This window comes from Sprattus sprattus (assembly GCF_963457725.1).
Source record: "Sprattus sprattus genome assembly, chromosome: 16".
Classification (NCBI taxonomy): Eukaryota; Metazoa; Chordata; class Actinopteri; order Clupeiformes; family Clupeidae; genus Sprattus; species Sprattus sprattus.
The window spans coordinates 25041357-25065010 of NC_137914.1; the positions used below are offsets into that span (position 1 = coordinate 25041357).

Genomic DNA, 23654 nt, shown 5'->3' on the forward strand with positions numbered 1-23654 from the left:
AAGTAAATTAGAATCAAAGCACTGCCCAATAATGGTGCATAAGTCCTTTGCACTGCCCAATAATGGTGCATAAGTCCTTTTTTAGTACACACACACACACACACACACACACATATATACCCACAATCTATATTTGTTAACTATTGGAGGACTACCTCAACCACTGTCCAGTGCATAACATGTTTCTGCTTTCCTTTCTTCTTTTTTTTGAATGGGAGAAACACAGACACACAGACACAGACACAGACAGACACAGACACACACACCCAGAGAAACACAGGCCTTAGGACTGAGGTCTTGAGGCAAGTAGGTGTCTGACATTGATTCTTAGGTTTATTGCTTTGCTTTCTACATGGCACAATCTTTTTCTAACTCATCTACACATTCACTCACTCCACATAGGTGCGTTTTGCTTCACCACTGTCATAAACATTGTTACAAACATATTTTTCTTAAAGAGGCATTAACAGTGTTATTCTAGTAGGCTAACAAACAAACAGGCATACCCTGCAAACACCTCCAACAACACACTTGGCGCTGATCTGCACTGCACTCAGAAAGTATTCAGACCCCTTCACTTTTTCACATTTTGTTATGTTGAAGCCTCATGCCAAAATTGTTCAAATTAAATTTTCCCCCACCCCATCTACCCCAGCTTTTTATGCTAATTTATTTAAAAGGTATGTCACATTGTGAAATACGTATTCAGACCCTTTACCAAAGCCTCTTTGGCAGTGATTACAACTTTGAGTCTCCTTGTGTATAATGTGACAAGCTTTGCACATCTGGATATGGGGATTTTGTGCCATTCTTCTCTGCTGACCCTTTCAAGCTCTGTCAGTGGTCTCGTTGGGTAGTTAGGTTAAAAACCTTCAAAACACATAAAGCTTTGGTTATCCAAAATGCAAATACATTTGAAACACTTTAAATTCAACAAATGAGTAAAATAACAACCAACACAAAAAGTTCTAATACATTTCAAACAATTTCAGTATCAAGTACCAAGAAATGACAGACACTGTTCAATGACTGCCAACAGTATACAGCATAGGGGTTTAAGGAAAGCATCATTGTTCACTCTATTATCAACAAAATACTCAATACAAACAGCCAAACTCGTATGCATACAGCAAACTGATAAGCATGCTGCTTGTTTGTTATCCTTACACAAAAACAAACAATTTATACAATCATCATCATCAACCATAGATATAACAACACTTCTAATAATCATTGCACTAAAAACTCAACAAGTTACTTTACCAGTGGCTTATTTGGTTGCACCACAAGTAGATATTTTGTGTGTTTACTCCTTTGTCTGTCTCTGCTGAAATGTTTGCTGAGAGACCTCCTTTCACAGGTGCTCCCACTTAAATAATGAGCAGGCTGCATTGGCCTGCTAGTGGTGCATTCTGGGATTTGCAGTTTTTTAAAGCAAAGTCAAGTTACCTGGTTTAATGAACTGAAATAAGGATTGACAAATGTTCATTTAAACTCAACAGGTATTTAGCTTGCTAATTGCCATTGCAGTATATCTGGTGATGTGCTGTCAAAGCTGCTATCATATGTGGGAGATCTGACCCAAAGCTAACGATTACAGTTGTTGGAACTCAGTATCAGTATGGAACTATAGTTGGAACTCAATTCTTTAGAAATAGATTAATTGATCAGCATATGCTTATTTATATTGAATATTGAAATTGAATTTTGAATTGAGAACGTTGTGTGTTTGTTTGATGAATATTGTACATATTGTTATTATAGTAACGTTAGTATTAATTATTAAGTGTGCACCCACAGCCTTATTGATATGTTGCTATATTTGATTTAATCCCTTTACTAATCGTGTCTCTTAATTACATAATCAATCTTTTTCATTAGTGTAACTATGAATTGTCGTATGTTGTCCATAGCTTAGAATGAGCCCTTTATATCTACATAGGGAGCAGGACCTCTTCCACAGAATCCGCCATGTTTCAACAGAAGCCCAGAATGCACAAACCAAAACACTGGCTCGAGATGGCATTTGGTGGTCACGATAGGTACTTGTACACATAGTATGTATATATAAAGGCTTGTGAGCGGGTCGCAATTCAGTAACCTCACCACTAGGTGCCACTAAAAACTACATGTATTGATTGATAAGGTCCCTCAACTTATTTAATTTATTTACTGTAACAAGACGGAGGGAACAAGTGCGCCGCCATGACAGGACCAGGCAGATGGTGCTTCCAGTACCCCAGACAGCCAAGGATCGGCCAGGTCTGTCAAAGAAAACCCACCACATGGCCTCTGTTTAAAAATGGCTGAGGCATGATGATCAGCACCACCTGTGTCTTATGAGAGACCAGGATTCCCATAAGAAGGAGAGAAATAGAGACAATAGGGGAGAGGAGCAGGTTGTGTGGGGCAGCAGGTGTATTGAGACAGGGACTCAACCGTGTTTTTGGTGACTCGGGAAGCCACTAAGGAGAGGTGACTTCTCCCAATATCTGAGAAGCAGAGAGGCCAGCCCTCAGGGATGCATCTATGGCCTATAAAAAGCAGAGGCCATTCCTCTGGGACGCCTCCACAGCCTACGAGAAGCGGGGAGAAGAAGAGAGGCCAGCCCTGGGGGATGCATCCACGCCCTATGAGAAGCAGGGAGAAGCAGAGAGGACAGCCCTCAGAGTTGCATCCACGCCCTATGAGAAGCAGGGAGAAGCAGAGAGGACAGCCCTCAGAGTTGCATCCACGCCCTATGAGAAGCAGGGAGAAGCAGAGAGGACAGCCCTCAGAGTTGCATCCACGCCCTATGAGAAGCAGGGAGAAGCAGAGAGGACAGCCCTCAGAGTTGCATCCACGCCCTATGAGAAGCAGGGAGAAGCAGAGAGGACAGCCCTCAGAGTTGCATCCACGCCCTATGAGAAGCAGGGAGAAGCAGAGAGGACAGCCCTCAGAGTTGCATCCACGCCCTATGAGAAGCAGGGAGAAGCAGAGGCCCCTCAGCCACCCCTCCAGTCACCCTTGGCCAGGCCACTAAGTTTTGTTTTGCCTTTCGCTTTTTTTTATTTTTTATTTGGCTAGCCACAGATCCCTGTCATCTGTGACAATACTTAACAGACATACTATATAAGTATAGCTCTTAACAGATTATTTGAACAACTGAGTAACCTAATTTACATTTAGTAATTCAGCAGGCGCTTTTGTCCAAAGCGACGTACAAGGAAGAGAACAGTCAAGCTACGAGCAATGGAGACCTAGTGTAACAATTAATACTATTTTACATAAGGATTAGAAAAAAAGTGCAGGAATGAACTGCTGTAAATGCAAGTTAAGTACTAGTAGAAGTGCAAGTTAGGATGGGAGGTGCTCTCTGAAGAGTTGGGTCTTCCAAAGGTAGAGAGGGACGCCCCTGCTCTAATTGAACATTTTAATACACTACACTTTTAACTTTTTAACCTTTTGCTATTGTCATTCCTTACACCTCCATGGACATTCTGGCCCAATACGTATATCTAATCTAGTGTAACAGAGGTATGTGATACACAGGCTTACATGGACAAGATTATTTTGATGTTTGCATGACTGGAAATTCCGTCAACTAATTTTCAGACATTAAAACATTACAAGTTTTCAGTAATCCTGACAAAAAAACAACTGCCATAACATTTGAATAACAAAAAATAAACTCTACAACACAACATAGAGACAGAAAAGGTTTTAATTATGCTATACACTCCTGACAATTCCTATCTCCAAAACAATTCATCCAAACAATGAGATATAAAAAAAACTTTTAGAAAAAACATTTAACAAAGACAGTTTTACTTTGTGTGCAGAGCAGCAGAAAAACATTCTCCTGTGCCTGGTCATGGCAAAGAGTTTAATGATTTAATTATTTACACCATGCTTAACAATTTTTATGATTATGGACATACACTTCACAGCGCAGTGTGCATGAAGCAATAGCAGCTGGCTCAGATGCGGTTTAGTAGGTGGTGTAATGCTTACAACAATATCAGCGCCCAAGAAACTGGAGAGAAGTTGCACATTTTCCAAGCAGGTGTACCAACAGCACATCTATATGCCACACATTCCTGATAGGGTCATCATGGGAAACATCACCTTACTGTCCAAAGCACTCATCTGTTTCGGACGCACAGGATGTAGTCTGTGAGAGAACATCCTCTTTGCCCTCCTCCTGCTGTACGATCTGTCCTCCCTCGGAGCGGGTTCTAGTAGTGGGGTAACTGTCACCTCCCGCGCCTCCTTCCTGAACACCAGCTCTGGTGTCATCCTTGACCTCATTCTCCTCAGCTTCTTGTCCAACCACTGGGAGAAGTTCAGTCCGTTCCTTCTTCCCAGCCTCAATGTCTTCATTATCCTTCACATGTTCAAAATACTTTTGTATCTGTTTTGTCTAAAACACAATGGAAATGCATAATACAGTTTACTTGACCCACAATTCTTTCAAAAATTCAAAATGCAATCAACTTATTTGACCCTAATGTGAAAGGCTGTGAGCTCCACATTTGGTGCTGTGACCTTACAATATTACTGAAAAACAGCAACATCAAAGGAAGTGGCCCAGCAGAATTGCTATTGGCATGTATGCACACACAGGACAGCTGGACTAGAGTAAGGCCTTTGAGGGACAGGTCAAACTGCACATTCATCTCTGAGTGTGTCCTAACAAGAGGAATTCTTATATGTGCTGATGTCAAGAGTATTTATCACTTGTTTCATTCAAGTCGTAAACATCAGTGCATGTTCTGGAAATATTTAAAGTGTTCAATTGTTAATTGAAATTATTAGATGTTTCATGTTGAATTGATAACATTAATTGCTATTGTCATGGCATTCACATTATTCTGTTGTCCGGGAAGTCCCGCCCCTCTACTTCCGGCCAATTTGATTTTGCCTCAAAGTTCAAAGTACTTTATTTGTCATTGCCACAAAGACAACGAGACAGTAGAGGCAACCAGACTTCTTACACAGCTAAATAATAATAAATAACAATTAATAAATAGATTCATAAATATCATACATAAAATAATAATAATAAAAATAATAAATGCAATATATTTGCCGTATCGGTCTGGCAAATTTCATATGCTAGGTTTGTGGGGAACTGCAAGGATCCTTGGAGCCAATCACAAACTGGCTATTGGCTACCTGGCTATGATCTGGCGCGCCATTGGCGGATTTAAACTAACCACGACTACGTAACAAAAGCGACGGCAAACAGAGTTTGAAAACATTCGACATGGAGGCATCCGAAGCACAGCAAAACTTCAATACTGCTCTCGCGGCTGTCTTGGATAATTTCAAAGGCAAGTTTTCTTTGAAAACAGAACAGAAACTTGCCCTGGAACAATTCATACAGTAAAGTACGTCACCTGTATCGTTGGTCTGATTGGTTAAAGGAGTGTCCAATTACGTGACTGAAGTGGACCGCCATTGCGTAGTTCGCCAGACTAACTGAGCAAATGAAATGCAGTGAAGGGGGCGGGGAATTCCCAGACCAATTATTTAGCATATACAGGCCTAATAAACAAGCCTGAAAGCAAGATACATAATCTTTGTTGGATCATGGTATGGGCATTAACATGCACACTAATTATGAGATCATCATAAGGAGCTGTTGTCTAATTTAATATGATGGTCTGAAAAATGAAGCCATAAAATAATTACCTTTTTGCCCAGATCCACTCCACATATTCCTACAACAATAAACAACAGAGTTTAAATGCATTTTGAAAAGTAAAGATCAACTCAAGAAAGTCAAGAATCTCTTGTTAGAGGAGAAATATTAAAGAGGTTATTTGTTCATTACCTTTTCGGCACAGACATATCCCGACAATGATGGCGAAGATTAATACAATGACTGTGACTGCAACTGCAATAAGACCAACGTGATGTGCTACTCCCATAACTGAAATGATAAAAGAAAAACATATATTAATCATAAAATTGTTTGTCATTGTATCTCTGCCAAAAACTGTCCAATTTCATTTATTTGTGGTTTTACGGACTGTGCAAAATGCACATATTTTTTAATGGCAATCCCATACTTGGGGTCTGACCATGGGGGTCAGTATTAGCATAAGGTAGGCCTATAACCACCTGAGACAATGTTGTGGCATAAAGACGGTGCCTCCATAGACTTCAACTGAAAAGTGTGTGGCTTTTCTGACCAAATAAAGCAAAAACTAATTTAATTCAGTAATCTTTCATTATATTGCTCTTTGCCTGTTGCAAATGTGAGATGTTTTCAAACAGCTTCATGAAATTAGAACAGATGCTTTAGTCTTTGCCATTCTCTGCTAAAGATATCGCAGCTCATGCATGAGTTTAGTGAAGGGCACGAGCCTCATAGTTCACTTCCTTCAGGATAGGGATAAAGGAGACTGGCTGCTGAGATTTGTGTCAGGGCTAATGCCTTTTGGCCCGTGTTATTATATTGGTCTCATTCTATATGAGAAACAATAAACAACATTATTAAATGGTGTCATGTTGTTTAATATAGGCCTATAGGTATACGTAAGTGAGTAGTAGGTGACGATGAAGAAATTAGTTTGAGCATATCTCTATGTGGAAGTTAAACATCCTATATTACCACTGATGTTTCAAGACAACTATGCGCGATTTCGAATGGCTTAATGATTGTCATTGCCGGAAGTTTTCCAGCCTGTTCTAGTGCCTGTTCTAATCTGCTATGTGGTGCCTGAATGGCTTTAAAGGCACCCAGTGCAACTTTAGAGGCTTGAGACTCGAAAAATAAACATTCAATATCTAGTCTTTTTTACACGTAGTAAGTTTCAATAACTCCATACCATTACATATCGACATTCAAGGAGCAAAGATGAGACGTCGTTGTGTGGTGAGAACTGAAGATAGAAAATCGTGAACAACAATCGCCGGTGGGGAGAGGCCATTTTTTCAAATCTTCCGACCGCACACGAACAAGACCGAGGAGTCCCGAACGCTTCCGGAGATTCTATCACGTGATCATGTCACTGGTTCTGTTTGCAAAAGCGCGAATCGAATAGCTCGCAAAAAGTGACGTCACGTGTTTGGAAAACTCAAAGAATTGCCGTCGGGAATCCGTTACTGACTGGAATCCTGCTTTATTTATTGCTGGCACCAATAAATAAAGGGCTACGCTCTTGCAGCTAGTTTTAGCGCTCTTTTTAACGCCCAAAGTATCAAATAATGATGCAAATGTGCTAATATGGTGAAGTAAATGTCAATATCATAAAGATTGTCTTATCCAGAATATTTCCATTTTGATGCCCTAATGTTGCACTGGGTGCCTTTAACGTATCAATGGTGCCTGAAGTGAGCAGCCATTGGAGGAGATTTTTTAGAGATGTCAGCAGTCATTTTAGTACTTCCTGGGCTAATATAGCTATCATAGACTTTGCCACTAAAATAAATGGGGTCAGAACTTCAAGTCTGTATAGTACCTCCATGGGTCTGACTCCACGTAAATGTGGTCTACAGTTCAATACCTAAAGACTGCAGTATCGTTCCATCAGCACAGTTTATATTGTTATATCCTGTAATGACTGTGATCCTCTTCCCTGTTGAGGTTCCCTCAGACCAAATCAAGTTTGTTGAGCTAATTCACAGCAGGTGTGATACCTGCTCTCTAGTGGCTGAGCACACCTAATCCAACCAAAGAAATCCTATGGTGCTGCTAACCACCTTCTCCTATTTAAAGACTTCTGGTGTGTTCTTTGTACTAATACTCAAACATCTGCCAGTGAAATTTCAGTGAAGTGTAAATGCTTATTTCTGCTGTCAATAAAACTAAAAGGTGGAACTATTTTGTTCTTTATCCTCTCACTTCTCTCACATTGCTGTTCTGATTGGCTGGACATTACAAGACAGAGTCGTTTCCTTTTTTCACATGCAGGGACCCTAGACTGCTAACAGAGACTAGATGTTAAAAATATCAATAGGTTGATAGCAGATTTCCAAATATTACAATTGACCGATCGCCAGGGCCCCGTCCCCTTAGTTACTGTTGCTACGTCCGACACAATTCCCGGAACTGTCAACCCAAAAGCCATGGCAAATACAGGGATAAGCGCTATAGCTGTCAATGTGAGTGATGATTTTTGGAGTTAAACCTCCACGATATCCTCCAGATCAAGGCAAAAGGGACTGCAATATGCAGTGGAAGCATATACCCAAAATATTAAGATCAACAACGAAGTGGACACAACAATAATTGAAGCAAAAGCAAGCATACAGGTCTCAATAAAAAAAAATATAGAAACCCCACAACCTCTTCATTAAATGCAGCCAGCACAACCTTGAAGCCTTGTCATGTTATTTTACCACTGGGTAAGGTCTGTATATAATATTTCAAGCTAGCTAATAACCTACAAAGATGATTTATTCTTATAAAACAATTGGGTTCTATTGCGTTATTTAGCTGTTTCTGATTGGACGAGAAACGTTCCATGCTACAGAGAACATACCAACGGGGACTTTTCACAGCTAATAATAAATCACTCCGCGATGAAATATTCTATAGCGCGTTGATGATAACCGTTAATTCACAATTCTTATACAAGACGTTGACAATGGAACTATTTTTTGTTGCGGAGAAACAATGGTGAAATAAACCATTTTTAATTCATAACTTTGTGTTGAAATGTTAATTTGTTGACTGTAGAATTGTTTTATAAAAGCAATATAGCACTCGTGGGAGTGGGTAGGTAAGGGATAATCCCACATGTGTTGTTGCCTATGCCACTCGGCCTCCGGCCTGGGTGGCTACGGCCGAACACCACCCATGGGATTATCCCTTACCTACCCCACTCGTGCTATATTGCTTAATTATAATGTATTCCGTCTCTGGCGAGAGACTCTGGAGGTATCTAGCTAGCTAGGATGGTGACAATCTCTTTAGCGATAACTTGCTGGTAAAATGATAATCCTGATGTAATGCTATGGCTTTTTATTACATCGGCAGGTTATTGCTCTCAGGTTGTGCCTTATGCATACCTTGGGGTACTCAGGAGTATTAACAAAATGCTAAAAAGAGTAAAATAAATAAACTTCATAATGGCCTTCAGTACGTTAAGCTCGAGCTAGTCTCTTCAACTAAAGTGTTAATGTTAAAATCAAAATGTTAATGTTACCGTCAAAGTGTTAATGTTACAGTCTGTTAAATTGCACGCTGAACTATCCTAGCAAGCGATGTTAATGTTACTGTCAGTAAAACCGTCTGTAAAATTGCACGCTGAGCTATCCTAACTTCCGATAGCTAACGCCAGCAGCATAAATGCAAAGTGTTGCTTAAAAGTTCTGTTCAATGTTGTATCAAGCATAAATACAAAGTGTTAGTTAAAAGTTCTGTTCAATGCTGGCGTTTGCTATCACTAGCAAGGATGGCTCAGCGTGCAATTTTACAGACAGTCACATTAACATTTAGATTTTTAACATTAACACTTTAGTTGGAGAGACTAGTAATGCACTTTTAGTGGTAATAATACAAGTATTCATGAACCATAACTGTTTGGGGATGTTCTCTCAACTACAGAGTTAGTGATCATACCTAGCGAAAGCGTAGTTCGCTAGATAGATAGCTAGCTAGCTGCAAACAGCCTCATTTACTTTGGCGCAGACATATGTGTGTTGAGCTGGGGCTGGGGTCTCCCACACTGGTTAATCCACCGCTGCAGCTTTCCTCTGTGTTTTGGGCTTTGGAAATGTGAAATAAAACAAAGGGTCCCTCTAATCTCTCAGCGTACCTTGCCAAGTCTCGTAGGCACACTGTTTAACCATGCTGCTCAGACCTCAAAGTTGTCGGACCTTCTTTTCCTAGTAGCGGTTGCTAAGGTATGATTGGACGAGGGCCGTTCTAGGGAGGAGTTTCGCGATCGGTCAATTGATCTGAGTTACCATAGTTGCTTATACCTTTAATAGTGTCGATTTAACTGTTTGTTTAGATTATATAATTAGCAGTCAAAAACAAACCAAATATGTCTGAAATATGTTTTTTTGAACAAGCATATCATATCAAAACGAATCGTATCATTATGAGTCAGGTCATACTTTCAAAGTTTCTGTTCCCGCAACCAAAGTTTCAGATCCCACACATTTTTCACTTTACAGTTGTGGTTTTGGTAGTCTTCAATAAAGAAATATCACAATGATGCAATTCTCTGATACGTAATGAAAATGTAAATGTATCTGACTAAACAATCCAGAACAAATTAAGAGAAAGATCGGACAAATGTGATGATGTATTTCACTTACCTCCACAAATTCTGTCACTCTTCGTAGTGCCTTCCTGTTTAACATCCACACCTCCACACCTTATGGACATAAAAAAGAGAACATAAGCATTAACCCCAAGTTTGTTCATTGTCAACAATTACATTTTAAACGATTGTTCTGGTAATGTTCCATTCAGAGTTTTTGAATTTCAATGTCCATTCACTTCTACAACAACTTCAGTGGCTTTAGCACTGAGATGATGACTACTTCATTTCACTTTCTTTCTCTTGAATTCTCTTCTGTGGGAATGCAGACCAAGGCTGTTTGGGAAGATCTCCATTTTAAAGAAGATGATACTCATGAGGCATACAGGCATAGCTGCATTTCTTGTACAATCTAATCAAAATGAAATTTTTGAAATATTCAATTAAATTATTCAAAATGTTTTCAGCACAACGGTCTTCAGATTTTTAAATAAATAAATAAAGCATAATAATTCTCTTAGCTGTAAAACAATCCCCCCTTAAATGTGATCAATCACAAAACCATTACAGTTATTAACATTACAATTATTAGCTATAATTTAAAACTGTATGATTGCAACTTTTAAACAGAAAAATACTCCAACTCACAATGTCCACGGCTGACACCTGCCCTGTAATGAATATTCACTTGAGAAGGTTCCAGAAGGGCATGCCTCACACTTATTGTCAGTCTTCTGAGTGGCTGGAACAGCATCCAGAACAAAATAAATGATTGTTAGTATTTCCATATTTCACTGCACACTATCCTTATATCCTTCAGATCAGAGAGTGCCTACGTGTGTGAACCATATCCATAATACTAGTACACCTGAGACATAACCGGAAGCTGACTAAAGTCTATCCAATATACAAATGAACTGAATTCCATATGTTATACAAAACAAATTCAATTTAAAAATATGTTTTTTGTTTTCAGTTTGCCAAGATGTTCCAGTTAGTAAGTTCTTCATTTCAATTAGTTAGGCATGAATTTAAATCATTTGAGACTTTCCAAGTTCTAACATAAACCTTGAATGCACAAGAGAATCCAAAGATAACATAAATCCACATGAACACAAATAGCAAGATCTAGCAAGCACAGCCCATTCCATAAACACCCTGTCAAGAGTTGAGTTTTTCATATCCACTGATGCTATACAACAGACCAACATTCACTGGTTTACAGATGTTTACTGGTTTTGATGCCTGATGTGACTGACACTAAAATACATTAGCCACTGATAAACTGTGCATGCCCTTTCATTTGTACTCCTTCTGTTCATTAAACAGCACAGGGATCTGGCCTACCGTTTTGAGCCACCTTATAGCCAGGTGGGCACAGGCTGTTTGAGATACACATGGTACATGATGCACTGGCGCAATGATGATCCTTCATACACGCACACAAACTGATGTGTTCCTTTGTGAGGGGCTTCACTGACTCCAGATGAAGATCTGCACAAAAACAGGCAGGCAAGGTTAAATGACCTTCTACACAGGACATATGGCAGCACCTCTCACTGTCACAATATGGCACCAGCTGATACTGATTGGGTAGATGTACATGGGTACGTAGGAGAGCGCGGTGCAAGGCATGCCGAATAAGTCACCGCACTCTAATCATAATTTGTGGCAGCCAGTATAAAAGCGCAACTGAATGGAACCATGGAACCACTGAGCAACAAAAAAAAAGAAACAAAAGTTAAGCAAACAGGAGAAATACTTACTTGCTAATGAGGTGTCATTAGCAGAAATATGTTACAGGGCCATAATTCTACACCCACTTTAAAATACTAGTCGTATTTTGACAAAATCAATGCTGTACGCAAGTGGATGAAATGAAAGAGATGGCAAAAAGAAAAGGTTGCTTTTAACATCGTCCAGCTACTGGTACAAACCTGGGTGATTTTCCCGACTTGACTACTGCAAACCCCCTCCTAACGGGCCTGCCAGCATGTGTGGTGAAACCACTACGGATGATCCAGAACGCAGCAGCGCGTCCTGTATTCATCGAACCGCAGAGGGCACACGTCACCCCACTACTCATTGAACTCCACTGGCAGCCTGTAGCTGCTCGCATTAAGTTCAAGTCACTTATGCTTGCTTAAAGAGTGATTGCTGGTTCTGCTCCCACCTACTTAGATGCTCTTGTAAGGGCAAATGTTACTCCCAGGACGCTGCGCTCGTCTAATGAGCGTCGTTTAGCACTGCCGTCTGTGCAAGTACAGCAATCTATACTATTCTCATTCGTAGTTCCACGTTGGTGGAACGAGCTGCCTAGCACTACCAGAGCAGGGGCGTTCCTCTCTACCTTCAAGAAGCTCTTGAAGACCCAACTCTTCAGAGAGCACCTCCTTTCCTAACTTGCACTTCCTCTCCCTTCCTCTACTTATCCTTATCCTTCCTCTATTGCTATCTCCTCTAGTACTTATATCACACTTACAGTAGTTACATTCCTGCACTTCTTTATTTCTTATGTAAAGTAGTATTTGTTGTTATACTAGGTTTCTATTGCTTATAGCTTGATTGTTCTGTCCTTTGTATGTCGCTTTGAATAAAAGTGTCTGCTTAATGAAAAAATGTAAATATAACAACCAAGCAAACCTGGGGCTTGGAGTATTGCCTTCACTGCAAAACAAACTTGTGCTTGTCCCCCAAGCGTTCATACATACAAAGGAGTACGTCATTAGACGCTCCATGCCCATTTGCTACAGGGTTTCCCTTGAAACTCACACTTTTCCCTTTGCTCCTCCCACTAATGCATATACATAAGTAGGACAAGTGTAACTTGACATTGTGTGCTCCTGCAGCATGCAGCATGCAGCATGCAGTTTTAGCCATGTACACTTTCTTAGTACATACCATGATGAAATCACACCTAATGTATTAGCAGACCTGCCCTAACACATATGGCTAATCTTGCTATCAGGACAAACTATAGGGTCCTTCATACTGCATGAGCTTTCCAAGGTTCCAATTTTTTTTTCAAGTAACTCCAATTTTTTTGTCTGCCTCCACACTGCAGAAGGTTTCCATTCATGGTATGGTTCTGTTTGAATCCCTCAATGAAAACCGAACAAGATGGATGGAAAAAAGAAGGTAAAATGCTGCTTTTGTGTCGACACAGGTATGTCGTTCCTATGTATGATTGACATACAGCACTCCGTTAAGGTATTTGACACTTCACAAATTTCAAATCCAATTTATGATAAAGCAAACTAATGTCATGATCTATTCACCTGAGAGTTCAAAACAGTTGCTCTATTATACCAGGCTAAAGGAGTTTAGTAGGACTTCCTCATCTCAGAGTTTAAGGTAACCAGAAGAAGCATGGAGAACTAGGCCATGTTTTTATGCAGTTGTCACTTGTCTCACTTACTTGGATCACAGTATGGGTGGCGTTTACACTTCACCTCTGTTGTGTACTCATCCTGATATTCATCTTCTTTACACGGTACACATTGGGGATCTTTGCAGTTGGCATTTGGTGGCATCCTTGTTCCTAAAAATGCAAGTTTCATGAGCTTTTGATAATTGCAAATAATTGTTTGCAATGATTTTGACGTACTGAAGTGCATGCAACTCAAGTCATCGGGCAAACACATTGGGTGTGGGGGTGTGGGGGGGGGGGGGGGCTTTCATTTTTAAATATAATCTTACCAGGCCCACACTTCTTGCAACAATCACCCTGGTGAGGAAAGTTTTTCATGGGGTCGCAGCATTGTACATGAAAGACGAATTGAATCTGTATGGGGAGAAAAAACAATGATACACATTAGCGTACGCATCTCTGCGCCACTGATAATGAAACTGTACGTCTTCACGGAAAGTCCCACAAATACCCACTCAATGCTAGGATTATGACTAATTATGATATTCAGAGACTTTCACTACTAGGTGTTGAGGACTATTCCGAACGTATGGTATTGTAAACTTGATATTCTTTCAGTGATTTATTATTTTTGGCCATTATGCGTCATGTTGGTAACGTCGAACCGAAAGTGAAAATAAAAACCTTTGCATTCTGTTGCCCATAAAAGCATGCAATTAATGATGTTTCGACAATCTACAACGAATGTAGGCATCTAGGAAAGTCGTTTATGAGCTCTGAAGAATTACAAAGGCTACGTTTGATTAATCGTAACGTCTGAAACCAGTTCAATTGCCATTCACTTTACAAACAGCCTCCACACTTCCCGTTTTGCAGACAAAGATCGTAGCAGGTCCAGTGGTGTAGTCCAGGGTATATACGGAGTATACCCACTTATTTTTCAGTCAGCGTTGCGTATACCCACTTCTCAAAACAGGCGTTTATCCTGTGCTGTATGGGCTGCTTAAAAAAATAAGAGTATACCCACTTCTCCAGGGACCAATACACCACTGAGCAGGTCACAGATAATGTTACCGAGTCCTACTTACCAACAATAACACGATATAACACTTCATTTCCACGAACTCTGTTGCGTTTGGGCACCTCAGATGCGGTAGCTTTTCGCGGAGCGTGTAGTCCACCGTTAGCAGAGGGTGTAGTTTAAGAACGCTCTTCTTCGGGGGGATTCCAAGTTCCCGTTTCAAAGCAACCACGTGACTCTCTTTTAATAGTGACACCACAACTGTAAACAGTATGATAGTTTGCAATGTCATCCACACTTTAGACGTAAAGAGTATAATTTAATTTGTTACATTTAACGGATTTTCAAAAATTGATTGAATGTAGTTCTCACTGTATTTCAAATGAGGTTAAAACTTTTTTATACCTCTCTAATGTGCCTGATGTTCCATAACGCATACAAAACATAGATGCGAAAAAAAAAAATAGTATTTGTACAGTACAGTATTTGGTTTGAAGAAAACAATGACAGATTTGTCATTGTGTGTAAACTGCCTTTACTACTTACTGGATAGTGTTTAATTGAGAGGCTAACATGTATGTTTTAAGTGACCATGGAGACAAAGAAATAGGCAGACACACACACACACACACACACACACACTTTAGAATTACTCTAACGTCACTTCGCATAAACTATTCATCATTACAATCACTGCGGACATCTCCCTTGGGGAAATCTTTCTTTTCAGTTCCTTCTCAGCGTCCTTTGTCTGAAAAGGGATGTGAGACTAAAGGTTTGACAGTGTTGAGTTACCACAAAAAAACTAAAATACTATGGATACATCTGAACCGTAGCTAATTTACTTGCTACTGGTGCGTATCTTTGATGGCAGAGGACATTTACTGTAAATGATCATTGGACTGTACTGTACTGTACAATATAGTGCAAGAACCATACTTACTGTGGGGATTACCTCTAATTAGGATGGGGATTGGCTCCTGAAGTAGAATCGGGGAACCCCCAATCAGTTGGAACTGAACAAAAGATAGGAGTTTTTAGGTACATCCCAATTAGTCAAGTAATTTAGCTCAGAACTTCTGCTCAGCTAACCAAGCCATTTAAATTACTGCAGAAGGTTTTATATACTGTATTAATAAATGCAACAATAATTTCAAACATTACAATATTTTGCGGATTACTAAGCTTGATGTCCTCTTCAGAGCTTGTAGTTTAGGAACTCTCTAGATTTAGGTCTTCCTACCAACACATGATCATCATATGTTAATAAATTACATTCTTGCCAAAATAACAGGAAGAGGAGACATAAAGCATTTACCCTGTATAAAACCTCCCATGATAATAAAAAACAAAAAAAAACAGATAAATCTAAATGATGTAAAAAATCCTTCTGGAAGCCAAACATCTTTTACCTGCACAATACTGCAGCTGCACAATACTATCAAAGGCGTAATATTCTTTGTACACCTTTAATTTGCCAAATAAATAGCTGAGAGTTGTTTACTCTAGAGCAAAAGTGAAAAATCTCTATGTGTGAACCTGTGTTCTGAACCTCAGTATTCAAAATGAACTTGGTTTTTATAAAGTGTGTTCAAGAATAAAATCAACCAGCACTTGATGACTTCGCTTTCTGTTACTGTGTTGCTTCCCAACTAAAGATGCGTTTGTCAATCACGAAAGATCTTAGTTGTGGCCATACTACACAACACAGGTTTTAGCGTCTCTTTTAGGCATGATTGTCTCGCAAAAACATCTTGTGGGATTAATGAATGGCCTCGCCAGAATATCTCATGCCAGGCCTCACTAGTAAAAGTCTAACTATTCATTCATTCATTCATTACAAAAAAAAACCCCATAAGATATTCCTCAGCCTGGAGGGCAACAACAATTATTAGCCATTCTGTATGCCTTGATCAATACGAGCTTTGATGAAAAATAGCATGCCATAATGTCAATGAAACATAATAACAAGCCTGTTTGAACAAATACCTTTGAGCCAGTATAGTTGGAAATGGAGTGTGGAGGTCTGGCACTCATTTTAGTGTCTGGTATACCCAGTCTTTGCATGTCTTTGCATGTCTCTGGCACTGAACTGACTGTAGTAGATATTGTACTGAGGGGTCGTTGGACACCTTAGTTTGTACAGGATGTCCCATAACTCACACAAAGAAACCTATCTTTCATCTGATCCTTTCTCTCTTCCCTGATCCTCTGCCATCTGGTCAGTCATACCACCATATATAGCTATTCGGTGATGTACTTATTTGCTGTTGTAGGACCAGTGTATACACTGAGACAGCATGTTCAGAACCCACCAAAATGTACAGAATATATCCAACTCTACTGTTTGAAGGACAGGTATCCTTTCTCAGGTCAAGGGTGTTGACCATTTCAGATTTGAATACCAAATGGATCTGAATAACTAAGAAACCAAACTGATTAAAAATAACTTTACATTATAGCAAAGTACAGCTCAAGAGAAATGGTCCAGTGAGTTTCTTTGCAAAGAAGGCAAAATAAGCTCTTTAAAAAAACACTCATAATACTTAGCATTCATTCATATTGTTCATACTCCAAGCATTCTCACCAACTGTATCTCTGTGAAAACTGCCCAATTGATCACTGGCAACCAGTTACCCACTATTTAGAACATTTATCATAAACACTACCTGGGCAGAACAAAAAAACATCATTATAAATGCCTCTCACCCAAACCATGGACTTTTTACTCTCTTCCCATCCAGCAGGAGGCATTTCAGGAGCCTTCGGTCCCTTACCACAAGGCTCAGGAAGACACTCTTCCCAGAAGCTGTGACCCTGCTGAACTCAGTGAACGCTAACGCTAACACCATCTTTGCACTAAATACTGCACAGGCAGAGACCTTTCACTGCAATTTTTCAAGGCTCATGTTTTGCATGAACTGAACCACTCATTCTGTTCAGTCAACTGTTATTTTGTTTGTACATATTACCAATGGGCATTTACTATATAAACAACCTTCCTTTCGCACTCCCTACTCTCCATCTCTGTCCACTATCTGTAGATGTGTTGCACTCCACTGTTTGTATGTAGCCTGTATATATTGTAAGGTATTGAATTATAGATGCTGTAGAGCTTACCACTGGTACTTCTTTAAATAAGACAACAATTTGCACTTCATCTTAGATGCTTACAGCACAATAACAAGTCCAATTGAATCTAATCCAATCTAAAATATCATAATGATAAACAAGAGAGTTGGCAGCTAAGGTCAGCTAACATCTATGTTTGTGCAATGCAGATGCGGAAGTGCAGTTACCATTCTGCTTGTTACCTGCTTGAACCGTTTTTCTTGACTTGTTTTGTGTTTAGAATTCCCTGTAATGATCTGCCCTTTTTCCCCTCTAAGATACCTTCTGTTTTTGTCTGGATCTTCTGAGCTTTTGGATTTATTCTTACCTTCTGTTTTTATCTGGATCTTCTGAGCTTTTGGATTTCTTCTTTCTTTATATTTTCACAAGGGCACTAGGGTCCTACAATACACACTGGAGTTGCAATCCAACAGCCTGTTTTCAACCCCTGACTCTGGCCTGACAATGCTTGGAATTACAAGGACCGTCCGCGTGGACTAGGCTAATGTCACATTTGTGTCATGTCCACCATGCATGGACCAAAATGTGTTTGCGTCCGCAGAACTATACTTTAGGCCTTAGTTTTGACCTGCTAATGAGCTGGACCAGTAAGTGGCAGACATAGTAGACAAGGTCAGGTAAAGATACTTACATTTACATACGAAAGCAACTTCAACTTCTTTGTCACTCTTGTCCATTGTTCTTTCAAATGTGCACAACATTGATCACATAGGTCTACACCAGCCATGTTTATTGTATGCGTCATCTGTAAAGAACTGAGAAATGTTTATCATTTTACAATCCATGTTACAGATCTAAAGAACGTCTTTTGAAATAATTCACATTTCAAATGTCAAGCCATTTCTCAGCTTATGCATGTTCACATATTCTTTAACCCTCTATACCCTATCTATTTTAAATACCTAAGAATAGATAAAAATAAACTATTAAAAAGTGTCAATTATAAGTTTGTTTCAATTAAAAGATCAGAAAAAGCTTTTTTAAATGTCTGTGACCCATTAGGGATTGTACATTTGTGTTTTCCACAGACCGTCAAGAAGGAAAAAGAAAAAGAGGTTTAGCAGGAAAAGCCCTTTCCCAATAGGCTATATGAAAGCACTAAACTTATGCTATATAACGCTCTTTTCTGTAGGCTATATAAAAGAGCCTACTTCTGCCATATAAATATACACCATGCAGGTTAGTTTTATCTTAAGAAATGGTTTTCTAAATTATCTTTATAGATTATCTATTTGCAGTTGGATTTCAAAGTTTACTTTAAGTTTCCAAAAAACGGTATTTCACAAAAAAAGGTTAACATTTACATTTACATTTAGTCATTTAGCAGACGCTTTTGTCCAAAGCGACGTACAAGGGAGAACAATCAAGCTAAGAGCATTAAAAAAACCTGGTGTAACAATAAATATTGCTTATAAAACGACATAGAAAGAATAAAAAAAAGAAGTGCGGGCCTGTTGCTGCTTAAGTGCAGGTTGAGCCAAGGTGCCAGTTTAGGAAGAGAGGTGCTCTTTGAAGAGTTGGGTCTTCAAGAGTTTCTTAAAGGTAGGGAGGGACGCTCCTGCTCTGGTAGTGCTAGGCAGGTCGTTCCACCAATGTGGAACTACAACTGAGAATAGTCTGGATTGCCTTGCTTGCACCGGGGGCAGTGCCAGACGACGCTCACTGGATGAGCGCAGCGTCCTGGGTGTGACATTTGCCCTTACAAGAGCATTTAGGTAGGTGGGAGCAGACCCAGTAAGCACTTTGTAGGCAAGCATAAGTGACTTGAATTTGATGCGAGCAGCTACTGGCAGCCAGTGGAGCTCAGTGAGTAGCGGGGTGACATGTGCCCTCTTTGGTTGGTTGAACACCAGGCGCGCCGCTGCGTTCTGGATCATCTGTAGTGGTTTTACCACGCATGCCGGCAGGCCCGTTAGGAGGGCGTTGCAGTAGTCGAGGCGGGAACCCACCAAGGTTTGCACCAGGAGCTGGGTGGCATACTGGGTTAGGTACGGCCTGATTTTGCGGATGTTGTAAAGCGCAAAGCGGCATGACCTCGCGACAGAGGCAATGTGGGCTGTGAAGGTTAGTTGGTCGTCAATAATGACCCCGAGGTTTCTTGCTGTTTTGGATGGAGCCAGAGATAAAGAGTCAGTCTTGATGTTGATGTTGTGGTGGATGAACTGTTTGGCTGGGAAGACCATCAGTTCTGTTTTGGCCAGGTTCAGCTGAAGGTGGTGGTTTTTCATCCATGTGGATATATCAGCAAGACAGTCTGAGATCCGTGCCGAAACAGTGTTGTCCTCAGGAGGGAAGGACAGAACCAGTTGAGTATCATCGGCATAACAGTGGTAGGAAAAACCATGCGAGCGGATGATGGGGCCCAGCGAGGTGGTGTAGATGGCAAAGAGAAGTGGTCCCATTACAGACCCCTGGGGGACCCCAGTGGTGAGGTGGTGGGGTACAGATAGATGACCTTGCCATGACACCTTGAATGAGCGCCCAGAGAGGTACGATTCAAACCAGGAGTGCTCCTTGCCTGAGATGCCCATACTTGATAGTATGGACAGAAGAATGCGGTGGTTGACTGTATCAAACGCAGCTGATAGGTCAAGCAGGACAAGAACTGAGGATTGAGCTGCTGCTCTAGCTGTTTTTAAAGCCTCTGTCACAGATAGCAGGGCTGTTTCGGTGGAGTGACCGCTTTTGAATCCAGACTGGTTTGAATCGAGGAGATTGTTTGTTGACAGGAACTCTGTGACCTGTTTGGAGGCTGCCCTCTCAAGTGTTTTAGATAGGAGAGTGAGAAGTGAGACCGGTCGGTAGTTTTCCACCTGAGTGGGATCGAGAGACGGCTTTTTGAGCAGTGGCGTCACCCGAGCCACCTTGAATGAAGAAGGAAATGTTGCAGAATTTAAAGAGGCATTAATCACCTGTGTTATTGCCGGTAGGACGGCAGGGGAAATGGCTTGAAGGATGTTGGATGGGATAGGGTCCAGCGGGCATGTAGTTGGACGGCTACCTGCTAGGATTTTGGAGACCTCACTCTCAGTGAGGGGGGTGAAGGAGGGAAAAGATGAGTTATTGATGGTAGCGCCCTTAGGGGGGGAAGACAGTTGGTCGAATTGTTTCCCAATGGCTGCCACTTTCTCTGTGAAGAAGGAAGCAAAGTTATCGGCTGTGAGGTTAGTAGCTGGGGGAGGAGGAGGAGGGTAGAGCAGAGTTTTGAAGGTGGAAAATAGTTTCCGAGCATCAGTTGCACTGTTGATTTTGTCATTGAAAAAAGTTTTCTTAGCAGCAGTGATGCTGGTTGAGAAGGAGGCCAGCAGTGTCTGGTAGCTTGCAAGATCGTCCTGTGCTGCAGATTTGTGCCACTTTCTCTCAGCCACTCTGAGATTGGAGCGCTGCGTTCGGAGGGTATCACTCAGCCATGAATGAGACTGGGTAGCTCGCGCAGGTCTGGTAGAAAGTGGACACAAACTGTCCAAGCATGAGCTTAGAGTGGAGCAGAGAGATTCTGTGGCGTCATTGACACCTAGTGAGGAGAAGGTGGATAAAGGTGGAAGAGTAGAGGAAACCAGGGAGGAAAAGTGAGTGGGGGAGAGGTTGCGGAGGTTGCGCCGGAACGAGACCATAGGAGGAGGGACAGAGGGTTGCTCAATGAGTCGAACATCAAAGCGAATGAAGAAGTGGTCTGAGAGATGGAGAGGGGTTACGGTTAGGTTTTCCGTGGTGCAGTTCCAGTGGCGGTCCGTGCATTTCACGACTAGGCCTTCAGCGATGTCCTACACGATGTTAAACTGAGTGAATCCACCTCCTAATACCATCATTATGACGCCATGGCTCTCGAACCAGTATATTTTATACAGAAAGGCAGTATAAGTGAGCATTGCATCACCTTAACATAGTCGAGTACAACAGACTTTATTAATATTTCCGGAGCATTTCAAATCAATACACCCGTATTAACAATACATTAAGAGTAGTAAACTCTAAGTTATATGATCGCTTGGATATTACTGTCACAACTTAAAAATAAAAGGCGATTTTCAGGGATTAGTCTACAAAGTTTTATTAAGTCCACCAAAAGTAGCCTATGTGACTCAATGTGAGGTTTAACAAGTTTAACAAGTAACATCGCATTGTCCCACCTGCAAAGCAGTTTCATTAAACTTCCCATCCTCACGATATCCAGTTTTTCTTGAAAGTTCCGTCTTGAAAATGGCGTTGTAATTGTATCAAAAACTGGAATTATCAAGTTTGTGTAAACTAATTTATTTGAGTTGGTTAATGTAATTATATTTAGTCTTACCAATTGAAACAACTAGAAGAATAAGCATTGAAACCGATGTACGTCGTTTTAGCCAGCTAAACTGAGCACTGAAGCACTGCACCGGTCTGCCTCAGTATCCAATCAAAGGACGTTTACGTGTCACGTTCAGCAAGAGGAAAGAAATCTTCCGGGCCTTCTAGAAGGCCCAGTGTCGCCAACTCGAAATCTGATTGGTTGTCACAACTGTCTGTTTCAGTTCATTCAACTTAAATGAACTGAAACAGCAAGTTGTGATAGCCAATCAGATGTACACGGGCCTTCAATGTGAATTCTGAAGGCCTCAGGGAAGATTTCTGTTCTCTGGGAAGATTTCAAGGAGCGTGGCAACACATGATAGCGGAAATATGATTGGATGAAAGCTCTAACATAAATGAACAACGCTGGAAGCATGAAATGAAGATAATGGACTATGGGGAATCATTTAATACATATTTATGAAAAGAAAATATTAAAATTAAATTTATTTTATTACATTTATTTTCTGATGATGTTTAGGCCAGCAGAGAAGGCCTTGAAGGCCCTGACGGACCGCCACTGTGCAGTTCCGAGCAAGGATGAGGTCGAGCTCTTTCCCTGCTTTGTGAGTTGGGGGAGTGGGTACCTGTTGTAGGTCGAACGAGTGGACCAGGGTCCGGAAGTCAGCCGAGTAGGGGTTGTCTAGGTGGATGTTCATGTCGCCAAGGATGAGTATTGGACACTCATGGTCAGGGATGGCTGTCAGCAGGGTGTCCAGCTCATGGACGAAATCGCCCAGTTGTCCTGGTGGCCGGTAGATAACAATCACATGTTTTAACAGGAGCAGTTACCATAATTGCATGATATTCAAACGAGGCATACCTGTTTGAAGACAGCAGTGGAGTAAATTTCCAGTTTTCCGAGATCAACAGCCCCGTCCCACCTCCACGACCAGATGGCCGAGATGTATGGGAGAAGGCGTAGTTAGTGGAGAGTGCTGCCGGGACAGCAGTGTCTTCAGGTTTGATCCAAGTCTCAGTGAGAGCTAAGAGCCCTAGTGAGAGGTGATTGGCATAACCTGAAATGAAGTTGGCTTTGTTGCCTGCAGACTGGCAGTTCCACAGGCCAACAGAGAAGGAGGTTACAGCAGATGAGGTTTGTTGAAATGAGCGGAGGTTACCCAGGTTGCGCTGCCTTCTGGTGCGCTGGGATCTCTTGTGACAGCGAGTGACAACAGAGATACTGCTGTGACACATGACTAGAAAGACAAATTTTTGTATTGGTTTGAAAGGTTTACCTTGTTCGTGTCCTTGCTTCGGTGGACTTGCACAGGTAGACTTGTATGTCTTTACCCGAAAATGTCTTTACATGAAAAGGGCTCAACACGAGGGCTGACGCTTCAGTATCAGTCCTGTAAACATCAACAAACATATTTCCCTTCCATAATGGCTGCCATTCTCTCTTATGGCCAACTGTAGTACTGGTATTTGGCTTTATAAGGGACTTTGGGGGGTACATTTAATTACCAAACAGCAAATGTCCTCTTTTACTTCCTTTGTCATTGAAATTTGGAAGTGATTGCATGGACCATCAAATAGCATTCTGAAATATTTTTCATGTTACTCTGTTTCTGTATGTCATTTTGGAGGATCAATAAAA

The 23654-nt window shown here is 40.9% G+C and overlaps 1 protein-coding gene across 1 annotated transcript; it reads right to left on the bottom strand.

Annotated features, from left to right (window-relative positions):
* Nucleotides 1-3814: 3814 nt before the first annotated feature.
* cd40 (CD40 molecule, TNF receptor superfamily member 5) lies at nt 3815-14785 on the bottom strand. The gene is made up of 9 exons (XM_080854233.1): nt 14664-14785; nt 13905-13989; nt 13624-13746; nt 11553-11699; nt 10854-10947; nt 10261-10319; nt 5819-5917; nt 5677-5705; nt 3815-4402 (listed from the first exon to the last, which is right to left on the bottom strand). Exons 1-9 carry the CDS (start codon nt 14688-14690, stop codon nt 4109-4111), a joined length of 957 nt encoding a protein of 318 aa, XP_080710359.1. The 5' UTR covers nt 14691-14785; the 3' UTR covers nt 3815-4108.
* Between the last annotated feature and the right edge of the window lie 8869 nt (nt 14786-23654).

What these genes read in the sequence shown, in the direction of transcription:
- cd40 (XM_080854233.1), bottom strand. Translation starts at nt 14,690, where the DNA reads ATGAAGTGTTATATCGTGTTATTGTTG. An exon ending in AGGTGTCAGCCGTGGACATT is followed by an intron (nt 10,320 to 10,853) that starts GTGAGTTGGAGT and finishes TATGTCCATAAG; the next exon opens with GTGTGGAGGTGTGGATGTTA. An exon ending in GAGTGGATCTGGGCAAAAAG is followed by an intron (nt 4,403 to 5,676) that starts GTAATTATTTTA and finishes ATTGTGTTTTAG; the next exon opens with ACAAAACAGATACAAAAGTA.